We start from the raw sequence: 25,765 nt of genomic DNA on the forward strand, positions 1-25,765 counted from the left end.
TGAGAAAGAAAGGGGAGGAAAAGGGAAAGAGAAGGAGAGAGACATCGAAATTAATGTTAGACTTTTCTTTTATGTATTACATATAGAGGAGACAGTTGTATTATGGTTATTCGTAATATCTTCGTTATTAGGTGATTAGTAAATTTTAGTGATTACTTATGGAATCATTCGTTTAGCAATTCACCGTTATATAATGGCGCTCATATGCCAAAATACAATAGCCGACATTTGTTACAAGGCATTTTTCACTTTTGAGCATTTCGAAAATCTTATTTTACGTTGTAATTACACACATTTCTTTATTCTTTCTGAACTTTGGGATATTACCATACGAATATATGTATGTGCATTCAAGTGTTTTTGTTATTTAACATTTTACTCACAGCTGTACACATTTCGAATTGTGCAAAGCTAAATCATAATGTGAAATGTTTCTATAATGTAATTCTTTAAACTTGTTGATGCCTCAACAGAAACTTTTAATAAGGCTTCTTTTGTTAAGTTTTTATATCCAAGTATTTATTCGGTAAATTAAATGTAGTTCTCTTTATCTAGTAGTTTATATGTATTATAGATTTTTGGTACTGCAATTTATATATATCTACATATTATATATATTGTACAATATTTTCTTATTATTTTTAATAAATATATATCTTTGTAACAAAATATTGTTTTTTTAAAGAAAATTAATTTTTTTAATCTATTTTTGTGATGGAGGGGGGAGGGAAGGCACATTATTATCTCTGTTTCTTTTTGACTCATTATACTACATAGTGACGTCAAATTTTTATTAATAACGTCCAAAGTAATAAATATTTTACAATTTCGAGTCTACAACCATTTGAACATTCAATGGTTACATTCAATGTGTTTAATTGAATATGTACATTTGTTGTAATAAAGTTGCACTTTTTCACTATTTGTCAGAAATTTTGCTATCACGTTTGCTCTCGCGTTACATCTCTTAAATCAATGAGTGCGTGACTTTGAACGACTAAGATAATTTTGCTATATATAAATCAAAAACCTTGACAAAATTCATATTGTATATGTTAACAATATTCCGTATCGAAGATCGCAAACAAAATATAGTGCAAGCGCATATGCGGACAAATAGCCGCAAATACTTATTATTTCTCATGTCACGCAAAGCAATACCGTGCGACACGATAGGATCTCATTTGCTAAATATAATTTTGTCGCTTCTCGTACGTGTATGTACGACCTCGCTAAACTAGTAAACAAAATCTGTTTGTCGACACGACAGTGAACCAACGTACAAATGTACATAAAAATCTGTTATTAATTTGGTAAAGCGTGTTACTTGTACATTTCTGAAGTCAATTTATTATTGATAGATAAGACACGTATTGATACATATAATACGCTAGCGATATAACATTTATTGTTTGAAATATATTCGTGAGATATTTATTAATCTGATTAATTAATCTGATATCGAGGACTTAATTTTCTTGTTAATTTTTGTATATTTTGTTTAGTTGTAAAATTTAAAATTTAAAATACAATTTGATAAAATGCAATTTGATACGAATCAATTTTATCTTATGGCAAATTTTTTTCTAAACATTTCTTAATTTACCATTTTACGTAAACATTCTACATAAAATGTGTTGGGATTTAAATTCAACAAAATATATTCTATTGTAGATGTATAACTTTTAATTGTATAAAACATTATTTGGCACATTATTTTATCGATATATTTCTAAAGCTTTTTCAATTTATTATTAAGTAGTAATAAAAGCTTGTTTGCATTTATTTCTCTCAAAAGAGTCCAGATTAACAAGCTATACAATTGATTATACAAGCTATAAATGAAATTAACTCTCATGGTTGCTTTGTAACATATAATAATTTTTGCAAAAAATATCCCATTTATTTTGTTTTACGTTACATTATTATACAGTTTATAATAAACATTGAAGAAGCACACTTCCCTCTAAGACGTAAATATTACAATAATAATAGAATCCAAGCGTAATATTATTGTATCATCATGTCTATCATTATTATATGATACATCAGAGATTGGGATGCGAATAATTAATCTATAATTCAGATGTATGTATAAATGGAATATGATACTTTTGATACTTGTGATTTCTTCACATTAGAAATTTCAAGTTTCGTCATATATTTGTCACAAAATAGCGTCGTTGTATAATGTCGCAGAAAACTTACATAAGTTTTTGAGCCTCCGCTCGCAATCTCTCGCAATTTCCAGTAAAATTGGTTCTGTCAAGCGGCAAGCGACTGATATAGAGCACGTTCTCCTAGGACAGGACTCCCTCGTACTTGTCGGCATTCGCGCACGTGCACCGTAGACGTTATCACGACTACTGAATCACTCCATTATCGCGGCGCGTTGCTCACCGAGTCACATATCGACAGCACATACTTCCTTTTACGCGAATAAGTCGTCCAGGTTTGGACAGCGCAACCCTCGAGGAACATCTCTGGATACGTGTGGATCTTGGAGGCTGTCTCGATCCTCGCGCCCCTTTTCTCGCTTCGATATTTCTTGACGAGAAACACATGCACTCACTCTCACTCTCACTCTCACTCTCTCTCTCTCTCTCTCTTTCTCTCTCTCTCTCTCTCTCTCTCTCTCTCTCTTTCTCTGTACTTTCCGTTACACCCCTATCGGATTTTTTTTATCTAGGATAAATCTTTTCAAGTCTAAACGGAAATCGACGCGATCGAAGGAGCTCGTTTCTCGCGTCCGCGTTTGAGCTGGCGCGGCACGGCAGTTGTCGATCGTACATACATTCTAACGTCCTTTCTCTACGGTCACAATTCCTCTTAGGAAGCGAAAGAATCCGCGACACATTTATTCACTCGACACTCCTTTGCTCGTATAAGAGCATAAGAGCAATTTATCACGAGCTTGTCGTGATTCGGGACGAGCGTTGGTCGGGTGCGCGGTGGTCGCGATCGTGCAACGTGAGAAAATTGGAAAGATTCGCCGCGCTGTCGCACGCGCGAGTCCAAGCTCCCGACGAATCGGCGCAAGCTCCGAACCTGGAGCTTCGAACCTCCAAGTCGATTTTGCGATTATCTCTCTCTTTCGCCCTCACCGTTCTTTCTCCTTTTCTCACTCCCTTTCTCCATGGAGATGTGTCAAACGAATCCTAATTCGCAAGATCGCCCCTCAGTCTTTCCTTTAGCCGGCGAGATGAGTAGAAATCTCGTCGGTTCTTAAAGACCGATGGTTCGATTGGAATGAAACGAGATTCAGAGAAGAAGGAAGAGACGAAAAGTGAAGGAGAGAACGTAGACGTGTGATAGAAAGAAAGAAAAAGAGAGAGAGAGAGAGAGAGAGAGAGGGGGGGACACGGACGAATAGAGATGAACAAAGGAGAGAAAGAGGCACCTCGGAGCACACGCGTACTCAGCAAAGCTCGCACCGTAACAGCTACGGCGGCGACGACGACGACGACGGCAGCAGCAGCAGCAGCAGCAGCAGCAGCAGCGGCGGCGGCGGCTGGTCGACCGCGACTGAATCGTTGTCGAGTCGACTGGGGTCGCGAGCTTGAATGAGCGAGTGTACCTCGGGTTCGTGAGTGGGAGAAAGAGAGAGACAAACGCCGGGCAAAAGGAACGAGGATAGAGAGGGAGGTAGCAGAGGGATGTATGTATAGCGTCAAGGGAGAGCTTGAGCCACGGCTCTGCCAATGCCATCAGCGAAATTTTCAAAGACTTATTTGCAATCTTTAGAGAGATTCACGCTTTTTTTCGGGGATTTTTGCGTGATTTTAAAGCTGCCCTAACGATAAGAGGCAGCTTTTTCTACGTCGCTGTATTTGCAATCGAGTTATGATATATGTCTGATTATAGAAACAGAAATAACAACACGGCTTGGCAATTGATTTATGTAGCGCAAAAACTGAGAAACGATTTTAGACCGGTATTCATAGTCGATTCTTATTTCAAGATCGTCCTAACTAAGTCTTAGCTCGCTAATACGTTTGTCCAAGAGTTCTGGTTGATGACACTTTAAGATGGTACTTGAAACGATCTTAAATTTAAGAATCAATTATGAATACTGGCCTTAATACCATTCATTTAAATGCCATTGATCGGATAGAACGTTCGACTTTATTGCAACATTTTGGAAAACGCCATCATTGATGACATGACGCATATTGAGTTTGGTTACAGGATAATTATCGATTAAAGGAATAAACTGTATATTCCTTTAAAAGATACATTGGCAAATGACTCGAAATCATTTAACTTATACCGATTTTTTTTCTTTCTTATCAAATATATACTCTAAGGCAAAGAGAAACAGAAATATGCGTTATATCAGTAAAATTAATCAGCCATAAACATAGGATACAGCTTACATTTAGAAGAAAATTTATTATTTAATAATAATGTTATTAACACTCGCGCATACGACAAATATCTTACGTATCAGTAAGATGCTTAAATCCAGAACCTACTAAACTAATTATATTAACTGCTCAGATCAATTCCGAATATATATTCCGCTGTAAAATTGAAGAAACTTAAATTTTCTTATTGTCAGTAATGACTTTTCTATCCACCAGCCTTTTCTTTACAAGATTCAAGTCTCTTCTTTCAATAAATGTAAATGTATGTGATTCAATTGAAATCTACGAAATATGAATTTGTGTTTGATATGTTCTAATATTATTAAAAATAATAATTTAGTAATTACAATATTAATATACCATTTTAAAAATTACGTAATGTACTCTGAAAAAATTTAAATTAAAGTTTAATCGTTAAACTTTACAAGAAGAATATCTTATATCTTTTGCAAAACTATATATTTATGTAGCGATAAAATATTGATATCTCGATAAAATATAATAATATATCTAAAATTTGATATATTTTTAACATTATTTAAATGCACTCTGTCACTCTCAAATGCGCCTTTCTCCTCTGGTATTAATAAAACTTTGGTACGATAACACTCGATTGACAGAATTTACTCTCCTATAACTCACTTGTGTTTCTTTTAATGCAGATGACACGTCGATGGCTTTATTTATTAAGTTGAGAGCTTTCGAAAATGTATAATTATGTACGACGAAGATGTCAAGTACGTACGCGGAAATAAAAGGCGGATATGTAAGACAACGTTTATAAATATATTATATTTATAGTAAAACAAATATATGACAATGATATATGATAAATGATTTTTGTTTACACTTGTACACACATGTTACATGCGATAAACGGAACCAAGTTGCTTGTTAAAATCGAAAATAGTTTTTAAAAATAGTTTTAGTACGACTCTCTTTTTATCTATGCAAATCGAACATTTTTTACTTTACGAACGAGTCGATCTTTAGTTTCCATATAGTTTACATGCGTTATAATATAACGCATGTAAACTATATGGAAACTAAACATAAGTATTATATATGCATCCAATGCGCGTCACAACGCAATAATGCACAATAGCATTTTAATGTGCGCGTTGTATCAGTGTGACAGATCAGAACTTTATTTAGCGATACAAAAGTACACGAGTTGTACGATATTTAAGTATAATAAAAATTTGGGTAGACGATTAAATTTATAATCAGTTTGTTCAACTTTTTGTCGTTTAGGCAAAAATTATTTATGGAATGCTAGAAACTACGCAAGTTGCATTTCAACGTATGCAAGAAAATTAAGGTTTTAAAATTAAAATTTTTAATTCTTTTGTTTATAACCATTTTTTATAACTTTTATTTATTCCATATTGTAATAACGACATTGACACACGAATTGATATTACGTTGATGCTTTCACTTTCGATAAGATATCACGAAAGCACGCATGATTAATTACGTTCATAATTAGCACGTAATCCACAGTATCTAATCGTGGTGAAGCAACTAGATATTCGAGGGCAACGACCAATCAATACCTTGCGCATACACGAAGCGTATGCATATCTACAGAGAATACACACACACACACACACACACACACACATACACGCGCGCGCGCGCATATTGTACAATCTGCCACAAAGAATAGAGATCAAAAAAGAAGTTGGCACTTTTTCCAGGAGCTGTATACTGCCTACGATGGAACCCAGGCTGGATGAAACTCGAAATTGCGATTTATTTCATTCAACGATGTAGCGTGGGAAAGATTTGTCCTGGAACGTGATTACGACAGCTGTGCACGCATTAATATTAGATGACATCTAGCCGCGGAATCAACTACTGGCAAAAACTACTGGTTCCAGTCTTGCATGTTACCAACAAATAACCAACAATCAGAGTTTCGCATATTCACAAATCATATTTCTTTTATTAAATAATAACCTTGTCGGTATTAAATCATTTTTGTCTATACAACAGTATGTAAGACGTAAATTATTGCCGTATTTTTCAGCATCTGCCTGTTGCAGTAATTCTTTATTTTATAATAAAAATTATATCGCGTTATACTACAATATATGTCGCAGTTAATTCGAACCACGTAATACTTTTTTATGATGATCGGCAACGAGATGTTATTTAGTACAGGAAATGTAAATAATAAATTGAATCTATTTCAATGTTCTCATTATTCTTTCTTTTAGGTGACAGTTGTCGCTATATTTCAATTTAATCTCAGTGAATTTTCATCTTCAAGATAAGAAAAATAAATATGTACGAATTAGACTGAGGATAAAATAATCTTTTGCGATGAATTCATATAGTTGTGTAGTTAGTATATAACAGGTCATGTTAAGTGAATGCTACTATATTTCATGTATGTACAATAGTATGTAGATCAAGATATAACGTTTTTAATATTTCAGAGAAAAAGTAATAATTTTTTCTTTTTACCTTTTTATGATTTGTATATTTACAGAAACAAATTCTTAATAGTGCAATTTTTATATATATATATATATATATATATATATATACATACTTTTCTTAAAAATTGCACTATTAAGAATTTATTTCTGTAAATATACAAATCATAAAAAGGTAAAAAGAAAAAATTATTACTTTTTCTCTGAAATATATAGATATATAAAAGGGAGAATGTGTAAAATCTTCGGTCGATTTTTATCCCTGAGACAGTAAGTATTTGTATATATAAATATAAGCGCTTATTTACTTACTTCTCTCGCATTTTTACGTATATTTTTTTCATGTTTACAGAAAATTAATTACATCACGTGATTCTGCTACCCAAAATCTATAAAAAAAACGTACAAACTTTTACGTAAAAACTTGGAGACAAAAATTAACCACTCTTACACATTTAAAGTTACATCATGGACTAGAGGAACTATAGATGGTTTTAGTTTTTTTTTTTTTTTAGAAAACAAAGAATTTAACAAGAATGCATATGACGCGAGTTTCTATAATCTATATTATATCGACGACTCGTTATAATACCAAATTGTTTTGGTATAATGCACTGGCTGTTTTTCAACTCTTTGAATATTCACGCAAAGTTACTTCATCGACATTCGATAGTCGGTCGAGTATCGACATTCTGGCCAAGAAATGAGAAATGTCGATGATGTGCAAACAATGAATAGAACGTCCACTCACGATCAACCGCACATCGCGCATAGCCAGCGCGTACATATCGGCAATCTCATCATTTGCCTTGTGTATTTATGTTTAATCATATTTTTACCATCAAAATCCAGAGTATGAGTAAAACAGCATATTTTTATCGTATCATTCTGCTATTCGGTAATGCACTGAGTTAACTATTTATTTTTACTTTTAGTATAAATAAATTTTTAATATAAATTTTTTTCATTTTTAGTTTTTAGAAAATAATTTGCTTATTGTGTTTCTTATAATATCCGATTGTCACTATGTAGCCCCTATTCGCTGCAACTTTGAAGACACGCGTGTTACCGTGGAGAAAATATATGCCTAAAACGTTTCGACTTGGGAAAGATAAATCAACGTTCTTCTTTCAAAATAGGACGATGCCGCCCGCTCCTGTATCTCAATGAAATATAAATGGAGGAGCGGTTGTGAACAAAAAGGAAATTTAACATTATTATTAAATACAAAAGCAGTAACGATTTTTAAAGTAATTCATTATTGATGCTATTTAAAAAAAAAGTACGATTTTGTGTTGTTAAATCGAACAATTGGAGCAAATTTGTTATTCTTATTTGAGCCGCTGAAATTTTATAGTTTGAATAATTGCTTACTGTTTCTATTTCTTGTACGAGTATAACAGTTGTCGCTGGAAGAATTTTGCGGAAAAAGTTATCACGCGATCATTTTTGTTCGCTCAAATGGTTCGAGCTGCTCGTGAAATAGTATGTTTATGCAAAAAAAAATAGCTCCAAAATAACTTAAAAATTTTTTAATAAGTTGGCGTGTTATATGTCGTCTAATATGTCAACTTTGATTATAGATTTTTTTACTGCTTTATATTATCATATGTAGGTGATATAAAAACATATAAAAATTTATTCTTTCTACTTATTTACATACAGCATTTTATTTCATCATTTACCTAATAAATTATCTAATTTGTTCTTTTAATGAAAAAATTGGAAAAAAATTCAAGAGACTACCTCAGAAAGAGCGCAACGCGTTTTATATCCACGCTTTAAATCACGAATCAAGGCCTTTGGTAAATAATACAGTTTGGTAACAATAAAGTTTGGTAAAACATCCGGTCGTATTGAATGTAAAATCGATTTATTGATCTCGAGCGGAGGCGGAGGATCGTCTATGCGGTCAGTCTTGCGGCTGAATTCTCTCGAATCGATTTGAATCGGTATCGGTACCATCGGTGGATGACAGTTGGAGAGTAGTGATAGTTCTTAGACAATATCACGTCCGTTATGAAAATGACATCAACGTTAGCTTCCGAAATCAACGATGACAGGATCTACCGACTGAATCAGCACATTGCAGCTTTCGTAAGTAAGTTTGCTGCTTTGCTATTATTCTTCCTTAACTAATTAAAAAAAAAAAACGTAAATTTCTTGTTTTAAATAACTATTGAAATAAAAGTTTGAAAACGTACGTGCAATTAGGATATACAGGGTAAGGAAAAAGTAAGAATACGATAAAATATCCGGCGAAATTAAAGCATTTAGAAAAAAATGTTTCTTACAAAAGTTGTAGAGTTTCAACGAATGCATTGAAAGGGGTACTCATTTGACCTTGAGCGCAAGTATGGAGTATGCAGCAGCTCCCAGCAGTCATCTTGAAAATTTTTAATAGAATTTCTTTTATTTTTTATTCAATACATTCATGTAGCTGACATCGAGACTTTTTCAAGTTACTACAATAAAATTCTTTTTGGTTAAGTAATTTTCGAGATACAAGTTGACAAAATTCAAGTGTTGCCGCGTGTTGTAAAACTAAATTCGATGTGTCACATATCGTAATTACGATACATGCAAATAATCTCTGTTTGTAACTGCAAATTTCTCAAAATTATAACATGCTATGGCAATTTAATGAACGCAATCGTATTCAGTGCGCAAAAATTGAAACAGGAAACGATTAGCCTTGTTCTTGTGCATTTTTTATTTTTTTACATTAAAGAGTGTTATTTCTTCCACGTTTTGCTACAGAAAGGAAATTACAAACTTGAATAATAGCCTTTTACATTTATTAGGTACAATATACACGTATTTAACAAGTATATACAAATCTCCAATATTCATTACTTATCAAACGAAATACGCTCAATACGCAAAACTTGAATATGTAAAAGAACATTAATCTATGTATTTCTTTGTAATAACCCTATTTTGCGGGTTGTGATTGTGGTTTCTCGTTTCATGCAAGTCTAATCATTTTCACGCAGATACAGCGTATAACGTTCCGCTACAAGCGGACCATCAGACCACCACTTGTGCACGCCCGTATATGAGTGAGAAGAAATACAATAATCTGAATGATGATTAGAATACATTACAATACATTAAGAAAAAAATAATATTAAAATATAAATATACATGTATTTGCAAGTTTCAATATCTAAATGTTTGAAAGAAACTAGAAATTTTAATATAATTTTTTCAATATAACTTTTTCGAGTATACGTAATAAGACAGTGGTCTTTTTGTTGGGAAATTTAGCTTCTCTCGGAGGTTTCGCTCTCGGAGTCACACTCGGATGGAATTCTAGCGCTGGAGAAGTTCTTCGAAACAACTCGAACGCTAGCGGTACCGAAATCGGCCTTGCCGGTGGTATCTTGAATGGCGGTGCTTGTGTCGGAGTGATGTTTATGCCTCTCTTTATCAAGTATTTCAGTCGTATCACAGCCATGTCCTTGACTATGCCAGGATTCATCGTCGGTTGGACGTTTGTTTGCTGCGCCGGCGCCGCGGCCGGTCAAAAAGTATGTCGTTTCACTACAAAATATTGTATCATTTACGTAGAAAATACAATCTGTATAATTGAAAAAACAAAATTAAAGTGAGAGTAAATTAGTTGTTCGCCAAGATCCGATCTGCAATAGGTATATTAACGAACCTTCAGCCTTTCGCTGTAACAGCTTTCGTTCTGAATTGACTTTACAGTTGCAATCTGGCCAGTTCGCTCGAAGCTTAAGGATTACTGCTCAAGCATCAGAAACGTTTATTACTCTGGAAAAGAAATCTCACAGCTCAGAGACTTGGAACAAAAAGCTAAAGATTTACGAATACCTATTGTCGTAGATCGGATCTCGCAAAATGGTCACTCAATTAATCCGTAATAATATTTACATAGATTTCGCTTCTTATAATCGGTCGATTCATATGTGGCGTGAGCGGTGGAGCATTCTGTATTCTGACGCCTATTTATATCGCAGAAATCGCAGACCGGGATTCGCGAGGACGACTTCTTATGTACTTTCATCTTTTAATCAACTGCGGAATTATGTATGCCTTTGTAATCGCCCATCTATTAAATGAATACGATTCTGCATGGAGGTACTTGTAACATTAAATTACACAATACATTTCTGATGAAACGTATCAATTTAATTTTCGGTGAAACCGAATCCATCTTGGTAGATGGAGTGTGACATGTACGATATGACTCTGCAAGATTTTTTTATTTAAATTTCTACAACTTAATATTTTTTGTTTCCTTGTTTTAAAAGATTAAAGAGTTTATTCCCGCTTTATTATTTCATTTTATTTTGATTTTTTACTTTGAGGGACAATGAATCGATGTTGCGACAGTGTTAATGTCGTATTAAATTAGTCAAGTATAGCACAGCGTGGATAACATGGGGTATGAAATGCCATTGCCATCGCAATCGTTCATCATTTTATCACGCTAGTTGTAAGTAGCGTGCTAAAATGCAGATACAGATTGTGCAAAATAAAAAAATTCTTGCCCCCCCCTCCCCGATCTTATTCTACATTAATCAGAAAAATTTATACCTTGTGTAAAATTTAATCGAATCGGAATTAAATGTCAAGGAAATTCACGTAACCATTAATAATGTATAGGATAAGTAGGTATAACTTCATTTGTGCTGTGACATGCCTTGTGGTTGCTCTGGTAAATCTATTGCCTGAAAGTCCTTTGGGTTATCTTATGAAGAATAACGAAGTAAAGGCGAAGAATTCTCTGAAATGGTACCGTGGCCCAACTTATAAAGACAACGTTGAAATAGAGGAATTGAAATATCTCGCAAGCCGTTCAAGAAAGGTAAAATTCGCTCGATTAAATGTGCTTTTATATGGATCTTTATATGGAAAATAAGATTTTCTCAATTTTGGATTAATTATGATTAATATACATACATATATAATAAACTAAACTATTTAAAACTATTTCAAAATTAAAATTCTATATTGCAGATCACTATATATAAAATAAAATGAAGTACTCTCTAGCATAGAGATCAAGATAAATATCTTTCGAAAAAAAAAATAGATGGATACAGAATATACTTTTTGTTGTAAAAATTATTTAAAAATTTCAAAAAATTAGATTGTTTTTCTTCGTAAATTGCAAAAATCTTGCAATTTCAAGTTATTTCCTTTACAGATTACGATAAATGTTTTGAAAAACCGAAACGTCACAAGTGCCTTCTTTACATGTTTCTTTGCCTTCCTGATTCAACAATTGAGCGGAGTTAATATTATGATATTTAACGCGTTGACACTCTTCAACGTTGGGGGATCGGGGAACCTAACTGGAAGCGAACAAACCGTCCTTATTGGTGGGGTGCAAATATTATCTTGTTTCCTGGCGATCGGTCTGATAGACGTAGTCGGACGTCGAACACTGCTAATTGTATCCTCGATACTTATGGGATTGTTCCTGATACTGTTAGGTAAACGATTTATCACGATGCAATGGTGCCGGTGCCATCAGCGAATAATCGAACGCATGTCTAGTTTCCTCGAGACCTCAGAGTACAATTATCACGAACATAAACGTGAATAGAAAAATAAACAAGTGTGTCGAAAAAGGAACAATTGTTCATCTTACGTTATTATTCACTTTGCCTTAACAATTGTTTTATCATTGCAAATAGTTGATAACAAAAAGTTTTTCTTTTTGCATGCTCTGCGCGCGCGTAAATTAACAAAATATTTAAAAAACGTATTGGAATTAATTGTAAGCATAAAGCACATGTCTTCGATCGTCTGTATTTGCAGGATGGTTTTACGAATTGAGAAATCGTGATCCAGAATACGACGACATCTACTTTTGGATGCCGCCGACCTGGACGACTCTCTTCTTTGCCACTTTTAACATCGGCGCCGGACCGATTTCGTGGGCGCTGTTAGGCGATGTCTTTCCTATGCAAATCAGAGACTCTGCTGTAGCATGCGTAGTCGCTTTCAATTGGCTGCTATCTCTGACAGCAACAATGACTTTTGGAGAAATGGTGGATACCCTCGGTGTTCCGAAAACTATGTGGCTCTTTGCTGGCTTTTGTTGGACAGCTGGAATTCTTTGCGCCTTACTTCTAAAGGATACTCGCGGTCAGAGCCTGGCTAAGATACAAAAGAGCTTTGGCATTGAGAGCGAACAAGTAGAAATGAACAGCAGTATAGATCGCACCTGAGATATCGGCTAATTCTAATAATGTGAATATCTTGACAATTTTTAACAACAGCCTGCTGAAAGATGAATAATTCTGATGTGCGATACGATAGTAATTTAATAGACTTTAACTTTTCGTTCGTTTAGGCTAATATTTAGCCTAATTTTATCTTTAGTAACATTTTGAAAAAAACATTTTATTATGAATGTCTCGAGTCAATAAATCAATCGACTGGCTTCGTTGCAGTCGCTAGAGGCGGATAACTTTGTTACAAACAATCGTTTCAGCGTTTCAAACAATTTGCGTCTTGGATAAATCTATCAATCTTACCATCGGTCATCGAATAAAAATACAAAAATTGAATGTGGCGTTTGCATTAATTGGCTAACCTTGATATTAAAAATATATATATGTATAGTATCATACGTATGTATACGTATGTTACGTAGTTATCACTTTTTAAGACACTTTTTAGACTAAAAACTTGAATTAAAACTACATATAATTACAGTGCGATTATGAAATAGCTACGTACGTAATAGTTACATATATTCATCAAATTAAATGGCAATCTGAGCAATCTGTATCCTTGAGAGCGAGACTTGTAATTAGTTGCCAAACCTAGATTAAATTTGCTCCGGAAATTAATCCGACCAACATGGAGTGCTATAAGTTTGAAAGTTTGGAAATGTATCGTTTAAATGTTATCATAAAGTTCGATTCTCTCGATCCACAAACCATTTCCGATATTGAGCTCGTCACTTTACGAAACTTTGTGATACCAATCAATTCAAATCAGACGTGAACACATATGTATGTATGATACTTCACTAGTTGGCTGATATGCAGCAGATTAGTCTCGATTAATCGTGTTTCACAATTTGATGGAATTTCTGATCAAATTGGTGTATGGTACATACATACCATACATGAGTACTATACACCAATGTGTCCTATTGTACGTGCTACAGAGAATGCCTGATTATAAAATACATATTTTAATACATTATAAAATACATATCTTGTTATAAACATTTTTCTCTTAAGAAATTAAATATTTGTATTGGCGTTAAATATTGTATTTTAGGAATTCAATTCCATGTCGCGGTATGTAGAATAGAATAGTGAGTTACGATATAACATAATATAAAAAACACTAAAAGCCGTTGTAGAATTAACTTTTAAATTGTTATTAGTCAAATTGACACAAATCTGATTAATCTGATTAATAGATAGAGGATTTGTAAAGACACACACGTTCTAATGAAATAGTAAAAATATTAAAACATTAAGTAAACAGCGCTTAATTTAATTAAGTCTGAAAATTGAATTGTGCGCGCGCGCGCGTGTGTGTAAACTGTACACATTGATTTTAAATACAATAGTTAAAATTTTTCTCTTACAAGACATGTTGCGCACGTTGCGCGCTAGAATATTTCGTTACGTTATAATTTATCAATAAATAATTTATTTAAAGTAATAATAGGAAGTAGTATTTTGTTGTTTATAAGAAAATGTAATCGCATATGGTTAAATTGGAAAAGTTATTCATTCGTTTCGGAAACTCGTTAGAAACTGCTTCGTGGCGGAAAATTGTTCAAAGTTACGCTTAGAACAAACTTAGCTGTGATTTTCACAGTGAAGGGAATACTTACAGTTCTCACAGGTCGATAAGCGATGGAAAAAGGAGAATTATGGCCGATATTCATACACAGAGAAAAAATTATTGTATCAAATCAACTATTCATTGTTTCATATATAAGCAAGAATATAAAATCTTGGGAGAATTTATTATCTTAATAACAGATATAATTACCTTACATGAAGAAAAAAATTATAAATTCTTCCAAAAAGATTTTATATTCTTGCTTATAATATGAAACAATGAATTGTTGATTAAAAACTAATTTTTTTTCTAACCAGTATCTATAGTCGATATACATGTATCTTTATATGAATGCATGTGTAAGTATTTGTGTTGTTCGCAAGACTTTGCCTATTTCTGATAATGGCCTTTGGTTTAAAAAAAATTGCGCATCACTGCTTTAACACTCTTAATACATTCAAACTTAATACAGACAGAAAAAAAAATTAATATCAAATTAACAATTCATTGTTTTATATGCATATAAGCAAAAATATAAAATTTTTTTGGAAAAATTTATAATCTTAAACAGACATAATTTGCTTAGATGAAGAAAATTTTTTTCTTCGTGTCAGCAAATTATGTCTGATTAAGATTATAAATTTTTCCAACAAGATTTTATATTATATATGAAACAATGAATTGTTGATTTGATACTAAATTTTTTTCTGTGCATTCTCTTAACTATTGTGCTAGTATTTTCGTAGATAATTTAAAATGTAATACTTTATTAATCAAGTACTTTTTTATTATTTTTAACGAGAGAATACCATTTTAAATTAAATTATTTTATAATATTTTGATTTTTTTATTAAAATACATAAATTTTAATGCAAATCTTTTTTACTCACGAAACTCTTTTCTTTAAGCAACTTTAAGACATTGTCTATCGGACGCATAATGACGCATCGATATGTAATGCGTGGAGCCATTTATTATCCTAACATTTCTATTCGTCAGATGTCGACGTTACGAAACGTCGTGCGTAAATTGTTTAAATACAGTAAGAAAGTTAATTGGTATGCATTCTATCAAGGAATGTTTTACTATGTTTATCCTGTCTAAACAATGGATGCAATAAAAAACATCTAATACATCAATATTCTTCGCGACTCTCTTCAAGAAGACCTTATTTATGATTGCAAAAAAAGAACATTTGTGTTTAAAAATCACTGTAACTATATAATTATTGTAAACTGCGACAGACTATTGTTATTATCGGGGAACAACGCATGCACATTTTACGCGTACGTTATCTCTAGTCTGCACAGTTGAAGAGAATCATTTAAAATATTCCTCTTACAAACTACGTTTATGCATGCTATTGTTTAGGTACTGTACTTATCGTGGAGTTGTTTTTCGCATGTATTACCTATTATCACGTTTCGCATAACGCTTTATAAAATATCTACGACACGTACGAACTTGATGCGTTAGTAATAATGTCGCGGCCAATATGACAGTTTGTCAAAGATCTGCTCGATTTCATTATTGAATACTGAGTTTATGCACGATAAAAACTTTAATTTAATTGTTGTTAGCGTTTAATTTAATTACGTATTATTGTTAGCGAAGATATTTCAGTAACTTAACTTATAAATTATATGTGCGCGCGTCCACTTAAGTATAGTCGTGAGCTAAAAGGTTGCAACACATTTTTTTTGATGGTAGATGATTTGATGCTTAATTGGTCGGATCCACAGGTAAGAACCAATGACGTTCGCCGTTTGATGAGCAAGTCTACATTTTAAAAACAATCGAAGAAAATGTGTTGCAACCTTTTAGCTCACGACTATACATATGTATCGATGTCGATATATCGCTAGTTGAAAAAACGTCGGAAAGCGATTATGCATTTAGGTATAACTAAATTAAGATTTCAATTAAATTGATTATGCTTTACTTGATAATTCAAATCAATTTGGATTCGAAAACGGACATGTTAGTTTGATCATCTCGAATTTAATCCAGAATGTAATACGTGTACTATTAGTATTATATTATTATTAGGTTTGGCGTGATCACAATTATGTTTGAATTGAATATTATGCAAGTTTATTTTCATAAGCTTGGCTTTATTTGTAAAATTTTAAATGTGAAATAATATTAAGAAATAAATATTAGAATAGTAACTGCAAAAAAAAGTAAAGTGAGTTACTACAAATATAACTCGGATTTTTTAAATTATCTTCCAAAATCACTTTGTGTTTATTGTAAACATTTTATCGCTTTACATTATAATCTACATACAAAACCGATAAATTATTTGTTCTCCAATAACGTAGGTTTAAAAAAAGATATTGTTATCTATGTGTGTTTGTCAAGTATGTTTATAAAACTATAAAATTACAAAAACAGAAAGAAGATAAGTAATACACATTTTTTATGTAGACAAAGATATTAAAATTAATAGAACGAGAAGAAAAAGAAATTTATTAGATTTTATAATGTTTGCATGTCATATATTTAAAAATTTTTGCAAATTATAATTTTTCTTGGACAATGTACGTTAGAATTTAATATTCTTTACGATAAGTACATACCAATATTTCTCTCTCTCTCTCTCTCTCTCCCTCTCTCTGTGTGTGTGAATAAATAATTGAAAATAAATTGAGTTAGATCTAAAAACTAAAAGCCTTTTAATTTTCAGAAAATTTCAGAAAAAAATATATGGTAATTAGGTGTAACAATGACTGTTTTCTGGTGATTAGACGAGTTTCTGAGAATAAAATAGGTTATGACAAATCAATTATAGAGAACTTTAATGTATTTATTTTAATTTATTCGTTATTTCTTGTGTTTTTATCTTTATCGAAAATTTCAGATAGTTTGTCTCGCAGTTTAATGTGCGCTATAAATTTCGTCGTTGTGTTTACTGCATCGTTTTCAACGTAGTGCAATTTGTAGTAATTTCAAAACATGTACCAGATGTTACAAATATTGTGCATTGGCGCATTATATTTTAACATTGCTTTTCACGTTGTCTTGCACGTCAAACGCCATACGCGAAAATTGTTACGCAAGGGACAATGTTCCAACAGACATGCGCGACGTTAATTAATAAGCCGCTAACGTGGAAATTGTTAAGAGGCTTTTCGTTGCTTTTGCTCGCTGCAACTTAAAAGAGAAAAGTTCGAGTATATTATTTTAACTGTGAAAACGATAATGATATACGCGTGCGATATACATATATGATACACATCAGGAAAACGTACGGCGCACATGATTTTTTTTATTGTATCTATATTAGAAATAATTATTTTTTAATACAAATTGAACAAGAATGCTTTTTACGGTCGCAGCTAGGTCTTGATGCTTGTATCGTTTGTGTGACTTTATATACTTTTCTCAAGTTCAATAAACTGCGTGCCAAATTAATTTTCAGTCATAACACAATTCTAAATTGAACAAGATTAAGTAATATCACGTATTATTAAATATTAACCTTTTTCCCCCTGAAAAAATTGTAAATAAATTAATGATTTTTTAATATTATAATTTTTTTAGTCATTGCCTTACGTAATGTATTATAGTACGTCTTTTTACATTTGTATAAATTTTTATTCGTGTACTTTTGCTTACAATTTTTATGATACGCATTAGTACATTATTGTTTGTACGTAATAAATTGATAATAGGAAACTATTCTGGCGAAAACATATAATTATGTAACATTTTTAATTACACATTTTATTTTATTAGCAAATTGTTATAATTATATTTGATATGGGACAAGCTGCGTGTCAAAAGTCAAGCATATTATACGTGTATAAGTATTTTACAGTACGAAACAAGTTTAAAATACAAGTAATTCAGTTCTAATATCGGTAGACTAGCAACATTTGGAAAATGTTAGCGGACTGATTCCTTTTATGTTCCGTTGACATTCCGTACTAATATACTGGTAACAGAAATCGAGCAGAACTCTGCTGACAGGACTCAACGTCAAATTGATATTGGAAAGCGAACAAGATCTGCACGATCCATCTGACGCAATCTACACAAATAAAAAAGTTCTTCAAAGATGGTGAAGTTCCTCGTGTTACTGATTTAAATACAATTTTTTTTTACATTTCCTTAATCTTACTTTTTTCTTCTTGTTACTTACTTATACGATAATATTTTTTAATTACTCGAACACAATACTTGACATTATTCGTTACAAATTTCGTTCAATTTTATTTGCAACGTTTGCATAAGATAAAATATTATCACTACATTACTGTTATCTATCAATAATACGCTTATTACGTACGCGGAAAGAAGTAAAGAATGGGAATGGTATTTATGCAATTTCGAGGTGATATAGAAATGAGTATCGACGAGCGTTATCATTGTTGTGTGTAAAATGATAGGACAGTCTGCCTACGTTCATCGCAAAGAACAATAGTCTCTTTATGCATTTTGTCAGTAAAACACTTGACACGATATACACTTTATACGGTGCAAGCTACTAGTCTGATCATTTACAAAAGTTACCTGTTACGATACACTAGTGTGTTTCGACGATGGAGTTTTGTTGCAAGTTCTACGGGAGCATAGAATGTAAGCGAAAGTTAAAATTAGTCCAGCAATTGAATCGCCCGTGAACCAGTCCAAACTTCTACGGCTACCATTTCTATTATTTTAACAATTATATAAACAGTTTACATATAACATACGAATAACATATTAAACACAATAGTTTTATTATTTACCTTATTTAAAACATTTCGTACGTATGCTTTTTGCTTTCTGCTTCATTCGTAGGACAAAATGTTATTCTTCAAAATTTCCGTGTCCATTAATTTACTACAATAATAACAACGTCAATAAAATTAAAATTTCAAGAATCCATTGTGTTAATACAATATATTTATTTTTGCAATTAAAATATTTTATAAATATATAAGGAAATATCCTGTAAAACTTTTATTATTATTAGATATCGCTATTGTACAAATTTTTGAATTAGAAAATTTGTACGTATACTTTTTAATTAATTTTATGTTGAAAATTTTTTTATATCTACTTTTTCTTTTAACGCGTTATATAATTTAGTAACTTGGTAATTAATAAATTGTGTGCAATAAAATTTTATTTAAAAAAGTCTATCTGTAAGAGGGCTCGAATAAAGATTAATAAGAGAAGATCCAGGTATGTATTTCGCGAATTTTGGAAAGTTTGACGTCGTAAAAGTAATACGTAACATTTAGGCGTCAATGGATCAAAGGATTGGAATTACAAAATTTTTAAGTTTGAAATGATTGCACGCGTGATAGACGCGTTTATTCACAGCGAATAAAGCTTCACAGAATCAGTCAGGAACGGTGCCTATACATATGCTATTCTCTCTCTCTCTCTCTCTCTCTCTCTCTCTCTCTCTCTCTCTCTCTCTCTCTCTCTTTTTCTCTGTTAAACTCATAGTTTTTATTAAACAGCATATAACTAAGAAATAATTTAATGTATTTTGATAATTATAAATAATTTATGACCGATCTCGGACTATCTTATTTAGTTTGTTGTATAAATAATTGATTTTATTTTTATTTTCTAAATAAATAAATTTGAAAATTTGTTTTGTTGAATTATGAAACAATTATTAAAAAGAGAAAAAAATAAATATCTGGAAGAAAAGATATTATCAATCGATCTTGAATAGAAAAAAAAAGAAGTCTTGTAACTCCAACCCTTTAACACATTGGTACCTAAATATTATTATATACGTATTATTTTTACGTTAACAAATTTTTTATCTTAAAATCGAACTTTCCAAAATCCGCGAAATACGCAATATAGCATAAAATCTTTTATTTTAATTTTCTGTTAATTAAAACGAACACTGTTTACTATATATTTTTACAAAAAAGAAAACAATTTTTTAATTTTATACAGGAATAAAACTTTCGTTAATGTAGACCGTTCGTTAATACAGACCTACGATTTTCTATTAATTTAGTAATGCCTTTTGTAAAAATGCAATAGATTTTATTTAGAGTCTTTTTCTCTGATTTCTTATTCGTCTCGTCATCTCGACATCTCATCATGTTCATCTCTCACTACCTTTCTATTTCAAAGATATCCGCCTTTGCTCTACTCGCAAGCTACAACTGTAAAAGATAAGACACCTGAGATATTATCAGTTTTGAGTTTACTTTATCTTTGCATCGGGATAAAAGCAGACGCATTTGTCATACAGCGAGTGATTATTTGTCGGAACAGTAATTTATCTTTTCAAGGAGTTAGTTGTAAAATATTTTGGCTGATGTATCATGGAAGCAGGTATTTAAATTTTCACTATTTTTACTATAACTGGTACAGAGGAGTAAATATCTGAATAACTCAAAATAATTGTGTATAATAAAAATTACGTGAAATATAGAATATATAGATAATTTATTCAAAAAAAGTCAAGAATAAATTGATCTTGGTTTTTAATAATTTAATCATTTAATTGTATATAATAATTGCAAACTGTCGAAAAAAAAACAAACAGTTCTACATTAATAACATTTAAATCGTCAATTATTAAATTTGCATACCACGATACACGGTAAAGTATCATTTAAAATACATATGTTAAACATTTGATTGAATTATATACATAATTTAGAAAATAACAACAATATCTTATACATATGTAAAACAACCCTTTATGCTTTCATGTAATTCGCCTTTTCACAATTTTAAAGAACAGATGTGATCCAGCTAAACAAAGTTTACTAATCAAGCGTAATTCTTTATCAATTTCAACATACTTGATAAAACACGTACTTGACAAATGAGTACTTACTATTCGATGAAAAAAAGGTGGATTATTTTTGCTAAATTTTTTAAGTACAAAAAATTAAAATCTATATTATACAAAAATACACATTTTGAAGAATATAAATTCTAGAGAAGTGTAAAGATTATACATAATATTACATATATGTATAATAATGTTTAGTAATAATAAATAGTAAATAGAAGGTAAAGGTATTATATGTTCACGTATTTGTATGTAAATAATGTATACAGAATTTTATTCAATACAGAATTTTATTAATAGAATTATAAAACATATATATAATTATTCTAGTCAAGGTAGTGTTATTCGGCATATTGCTGTGTCTCGTGACGCTAAATGGTGCTCAATCCGATTGCAAATACTTTCAACAGTTGCAAGCTGATCAAACATATTATGCATATAATCCTGGATTTCCCAATATGTATGAAGGTGAAAAGCATTGCGTTTGGGAAACGGAAGGTCGCTCTGTTACTCAAGTAAATTGTTCCAATGACATGGTAAGTTATATAATCACGAGTAAGTAGAAAAACGCCTTATACAATCAAAGTTGAATCTTATATAGTGCCGATTAATATTTGCATATGAATTTAATTATTAAATGTTTTCTAGATGAGTATATGTATTGTATAGAAATTCATATGGTAATATTATTAGGCAATAAGATTCAGATCTAACCGTATAAGTCGTTTCTCTACTTGATGTGCGTTTTAAAATTTATGCACATACATAAAGGATGGTGATTGTGCAGAGAGTTTGCTCTCTGTACCAAAGATCCAGATATAAATTTATCCAGTATATATTAAATTTTTAATTGATCGTCATCTTTCGCACCGGAAAGGCAATGGCAAACTATCGAGAGTACCTTTGTCAAGACCACCTACGTATAATTTTTCTAAGGCAACGTTATCGAAAATTTATATTATTTATGACAAGAGTTGTTCGAAACAAAGAACAAAAGGAAGGAATAATTTAATACATTACTTTACAGAATAATTACTGTCAAGATACACTTACAGTTCAATTTGACGGAAATAATAAATATACTTCTTGTGGTTATAATGAATTTATTCTTCAAGGGATGAATCCAATTATAAGATTCGACTCTTGGTCATCTAACTCGCAAGGTCAATTTTTATGCGAAATTAAAACTTTAAACAATCAATGCCAATGCGGTTGGAGCAAAGTTGTAAGTTTACATTAATTTTTGTCATGTTTATTTATGGGAAAGATTATTTATTGCTTATTTATCTTTGTTTTTAATAATCTAATTTTACTCAACCATATAATAATTTATTAGGAGCATTATAATTAATTAATTAGGTATAAAAAATAAAACATTATTGCTTACTTAGACTAGGATAGTAGGCGGTAGGGAAACTGGAATTAATGAATATCCCATGATGGCTGGGCTTGTTAGTTACGGACGACGAGAGTTATTTTGCGGCTGTACTATAATATCTTCAGAATACATATTGACAGCAGCTCATTGCTTAAAAGACCAAGACATAATAGGTGACATAGCCGCACTTGTTGGTGAACACGATACAACGACGGGTAATTGTTAAATTACTCATCTAATCAATATTTAAGATCTATCCTCAATATTAAGCAAATAAAGTTTGTGTTTACGATTGCGATAACAAAGTTAAATTATTGTACAGTTATTTTTTGTTTTGTAATACAAATTTATTTTAAAGTTAAAATTTAATGACCCAATAAACGGAAATGGATTGAAAATTTGTAATCCATTTTAATTTATTTAAATATATTTTGGATTAAAAAACAGCAATCGAGTTATTTCAATTTTATGTTGTGGATTAAAATGGATTGGACCCGCAAAAACTTCCTTTAGATTAAAAAAATAAAAATTACTTAATTTTAATCATCTTTTTTGGATTAAAATGGATCATATGGCCCGCATAACTTTTTTGAATTGAAAAAAATAGAAATCCCGTAATTCTAAAATTATTCATGGATTAAAATAGATTCAAGGTATTTTTAAACTTTAATTGGATAAAAATGGATCAGTGTAGTCATTGCCAAATTCAAACTCTTAATTTTTTGAATCTATTTCTATCCATTTTAAATATTTTGAATCCATTTCCGTTTGCTGGGGAGATAAAACTTATATAAGTTTATAACGCGATAGATACGTCGGTACAAAGTAATAAAAAAATGATCATCTTTTTCTTATAAAAAGAAGGCTAAATTTCTTATTTTATGATCATAAATGCAATATTTTATTCTTTACTAAAACAATTATATTAATCTTAAAATTATAAAAAATGAATAATTTAAATATTGGTTAATATTAAATAAACACAAGTAGTTTATGAAATTTTATTTATGCGTAGAATCGACAAGTAATGAAATAAACTTAGATAAGCACATTGTTTCTTAATATATGACTTTTCAGTATATATGAAATTTTTAATAAATTTGGCATATATCGAAGCCTATACAAAACTTGTACAATATAATTTGTGGATAGGTGACGAAACCAAAGCAACCGTTTTGTACCGCCTGGAAGGATGCGTGATCCATCCTAATTACTACGAAAACACTGGTGACAATGACGTTGCTGTTTGTAAGACTTCTAAAACCATCACGTTTAGTGCTAACGTTGGTCCAGCTTGTTTACCATTTCGACTTAGATACAAATCGTTTGCTGGTAGTAACGTCACTGCCTTAGGTTAGTATCTTCCAAGTATTTTCACGGTGAAAATAACAATTAAGGTGACCCACTCCGTTGGATGCGCAGTGAATTGAAGATAATGGGAATCATGACAGCCAATCGAGTTTTGAGATATAGTTTGCGTTATAAATGAACTCAATTTCTGATTGATCCAGAAATTGAGCTCATTTGCCATTACACGCCGCGCAATGGCCCAAGCGGAATAACAAGTCAAAATGACATCAAAGTGAATCGTAATTGATCGAAAAGTGACTTTTAACGATAATTTTGCAGTCACTTTGACATCATTTTGACGTTGCGATGATTCCCTGTTTCGCTTGGGGGGTTGTCGTCTTGTTATTTACTAGATTATTTACACCATAAGGATTTCCACGGTAATCGATTATCCGTTTCAATTTAATTTAATCGTTAGGCTGGGGTATGATGGAATTTGGAGGACCTAAAGCGACAAGGCTTCAAAAAGTGAATTTAAATGTAATAACTCTTGAAGAATGTCAAAACAGGCTTCCCAATCAAGGGATAAAGGTTCAAGACTTGTGTACTTATACTGACGGAAAGGATACTTGTCAGGTGAAGAGATCGTTTTTATGAATTTAAATATAATGGTTAATAGTAGTACTTAATGGACAATTATTCAAGAATTGTGATGCGAAACTATCCTCGAGCTATAAATTTTTTTCCGTTTGTGTGCCATAGATGGACAGTGGCGGGCCTCTTCTATGGCAGGATCCTATCACACATAATTTGGTGATAGTTGGTATTATATCTTCCGGTGAAGGTTGTGCTTCAAATTCTCCTGCTATCTCAAAACGAGTAGGATATTTCGTCGATTGGATAACATCCGTAACATCTGGTAAGAAGTGGCAGCATCAAAGTTTTATCATTTAAAGAAAAATCGATGCAACATATACATGCCTATATTTTTATTACCTTTTATTACAGGTGCACAATATTGCGCAGTTGAATGAGCTCTGCATAGTTAAATGGAAGATTTGTTTTACCAGCTTATGGACTTTTGTTGGTATTTTGTCATGTTCTTGCAAGATATATACTAAATATTATGGATTGTACTTGTACAAATACATGTATCTACATACAAATATAAGCGTATAAAAATGCACATACAATACTATAAGTATACATAAATACGTGCGCGCGTGTGTGTGCGTGTGCATGTGCGTGCGTGCGTGTGTGTGTGTTTAATGCATAATACGTATATAATAAATATTATATACGTGCAATGTGTGCACAATTAATGAAACTAAAAAGTGTATTTAAAAGATATACAAATATTATTGAGCACCAAGATTTGTGGCCAAAAATATTCTTTTCTTCTATTTTTATTATTTATACATAGATTTTAATTTTATTCGTTACTGCACATATAATTTTACATACATTGACAATAATTCATTATATTAGCTTTTACGTAAAAATTTGAGTGCATGCAACATGTTTTCTAATTAATTATTTGTGTTGCCTCTTTTACCATTTAAAATTATATATACACATATATATATATATATATATATATATATATATATATATATATAAAATTATATATATATATATATATATAAATATATATGTGTATATATATATATATATATATATATATATATATATTTACCGACGTATATATATTTCTAACATATTA

The 25,765-nt window shown here is 31.3% G+C and overlaps 3 protein-coding genes across 8 annotated transcripts in view; 2 read left to right on the forward strand and 1 right to left on the reverse strand.

The window, feature by feature from the left end:
* Window positions 1-3,533, reverse strand: part of LOC105200419 (octopamine receptor beta-2R) — a 36,530-nt gene extending 32,997 nt beyond the window's left edge. Inside the window, exons 1-2 of one of the 4 annotated variants that reach the window (XM_026139335.2) lie at window positions 3,401-3,533; window positions 2,209-2,547 (exon numbers count right to left, since the gene is read on the reverse strand). The gene's annotated coding sequence lies outside the window, so the exon portion shown is untranslated. Of the gene's footprint in view, window positions 1-2,208 lie in introns of all 4 variants that reach the window. The other 3 variants (XM_026139336.2, XM_011167971.3, XM_026139338.2) reach the window with 3 other exon arrangements.
* Window positions 3,534-7,011: 3,478 nt separating this feature from the next.
* On the forward strand, window positions 7,012-14,821 carry LOC105200440 (facilitated trehalose transporter Tret1). The gene is made up of 6 exons (XM_011167995.3): window positions 7,012-8,912; window positions 10,082-10,344; window positions 10,716-10,918; window positions 11,456-11,648; window positions 11,991-12,279; window positions 12,608-14,821. The coding sequence occupies exons 1-6, from the start codon at window positions 8,831-8,833 to the stop codon at window positions 13,018-13,020; spliced, it is 1,443 nt and encodes a 480-aa protein (XP_011166297.1). The 5' UTR covers window positions 7,012-8,830; the 3' UTR covers window positions 13,021-14,821.
* Window positions 14,822-18,981: 4,160 nt separating this feature from the next.
* LOC105200420 (venom serine protease) lies at window positions 18,982-25,430 on the forward strand. Of its 3 annotated transcripts, XM_011167975.3 has the most exons (9): window positions 18,984-19,189; window positions 20,702-20,905; window positions 21,705-21,910; window positions 22,402-22,599; window positions 22,766-22,967; window positions 23,905-24,105; window positions 24,521-24,678; window positions 24,805-24,961; window positions 25,051-25,226. In XM_011167975.3, exons 2-9 carry the CDS (start codon window positions 20,896-20,898, stop codon window positions 25,074-25,076), a joined length of 1,158 nt encoding a protein of 385 aa, XP_011166277.1. In that variant the 5' UTR covers window positions 18,984-19,189; window positions 20,702-20,895; the 3' UTR covers window positions 25,077-25,226. The 3 variants fall into 3 exon arrangements, with proteins under 3 accessions (XP_011166276.1, XP_011166277.1, XP_039304116.1); XM_011167974.3 differs by lacking the exon at window positions 20,702-20,905 and having other exon boundaries at window positions 18,982-19,189; window positions 25,051-25,430; XM_039448182.1 differs by lacking the exons at window positions 18,984-19,189; window positions 20,702-20,905 and adding an exon at window positions 21,480-21,595.
* Window positions 25,431-25,765: the final 335 nt, after the last annotated feature.

This window comes from Solenopsis invicta, chromosome 4 (genome assembly GCF_016802725.1).
Source record: "Solenopsis invicta isolate M01_SB chromosome 4, UNIL_Sinv_3.0, whole genome shotgun sequence".
In the NCBI taxonomy this organism is placed as follows: domain Eukaryota; kingdom Metazoa; phylum Arthropoda; class Insecta; order Hymenoptera; family Formicidae; genus Solenopsis; species Solenopsis invicta.

What these genes read in the sequence shown, in the direction of transcription:
- LOC105200440 (XM_011167995.3), top strand. Translation starts at nt 8,831, where the DNA reads ATGAAAATGACATCAACGTTAGCTTCCGAAATCAACGATGACAGGATC. An exon ending in GAATACGATTCTGCATGGAG is followed by an intron (nt 10,919 to 11,455) that starts GTACTTGTAACA and finishes TAGGATAAGTAG; the next exon opens with GTATAACTTCATTTGTGCTG. An exon ending in TCGCAAGCCGTTCAAGAAAG is followed by an intron (nt 11,649 to 11,990) that starts GTAAAATTCGCT and finishes TTTCCTTTACAG; the next exon opens with ATTACGATAAATGTTTTGAA.
- LOC105200420 (XM_011167974.3), top strand. Translation starts at nt 19,153, where the DNA reads ATGGAGTTTTGTTGCAAGTTCTACGGGAGCATAGAAT. An exon ending in GTTCTACGGGAGCATAGAAT is followed by an intron (nt 19,190 to 21,704) that starts GTAAGCGAAAGT and finishes TAATTATTCTAG; the next exon opens with TCAAGGTAGTGTTATTCGGC. An exon ending in TAGTAACGTCACTGCCTTAG is followed by an intron (nt 24,106 to 24,520) that starts GTTAGTATCTTC and finishes TTTAATCGTTAG; the next exon opens with GCTGGGGTATGATGGAATTT.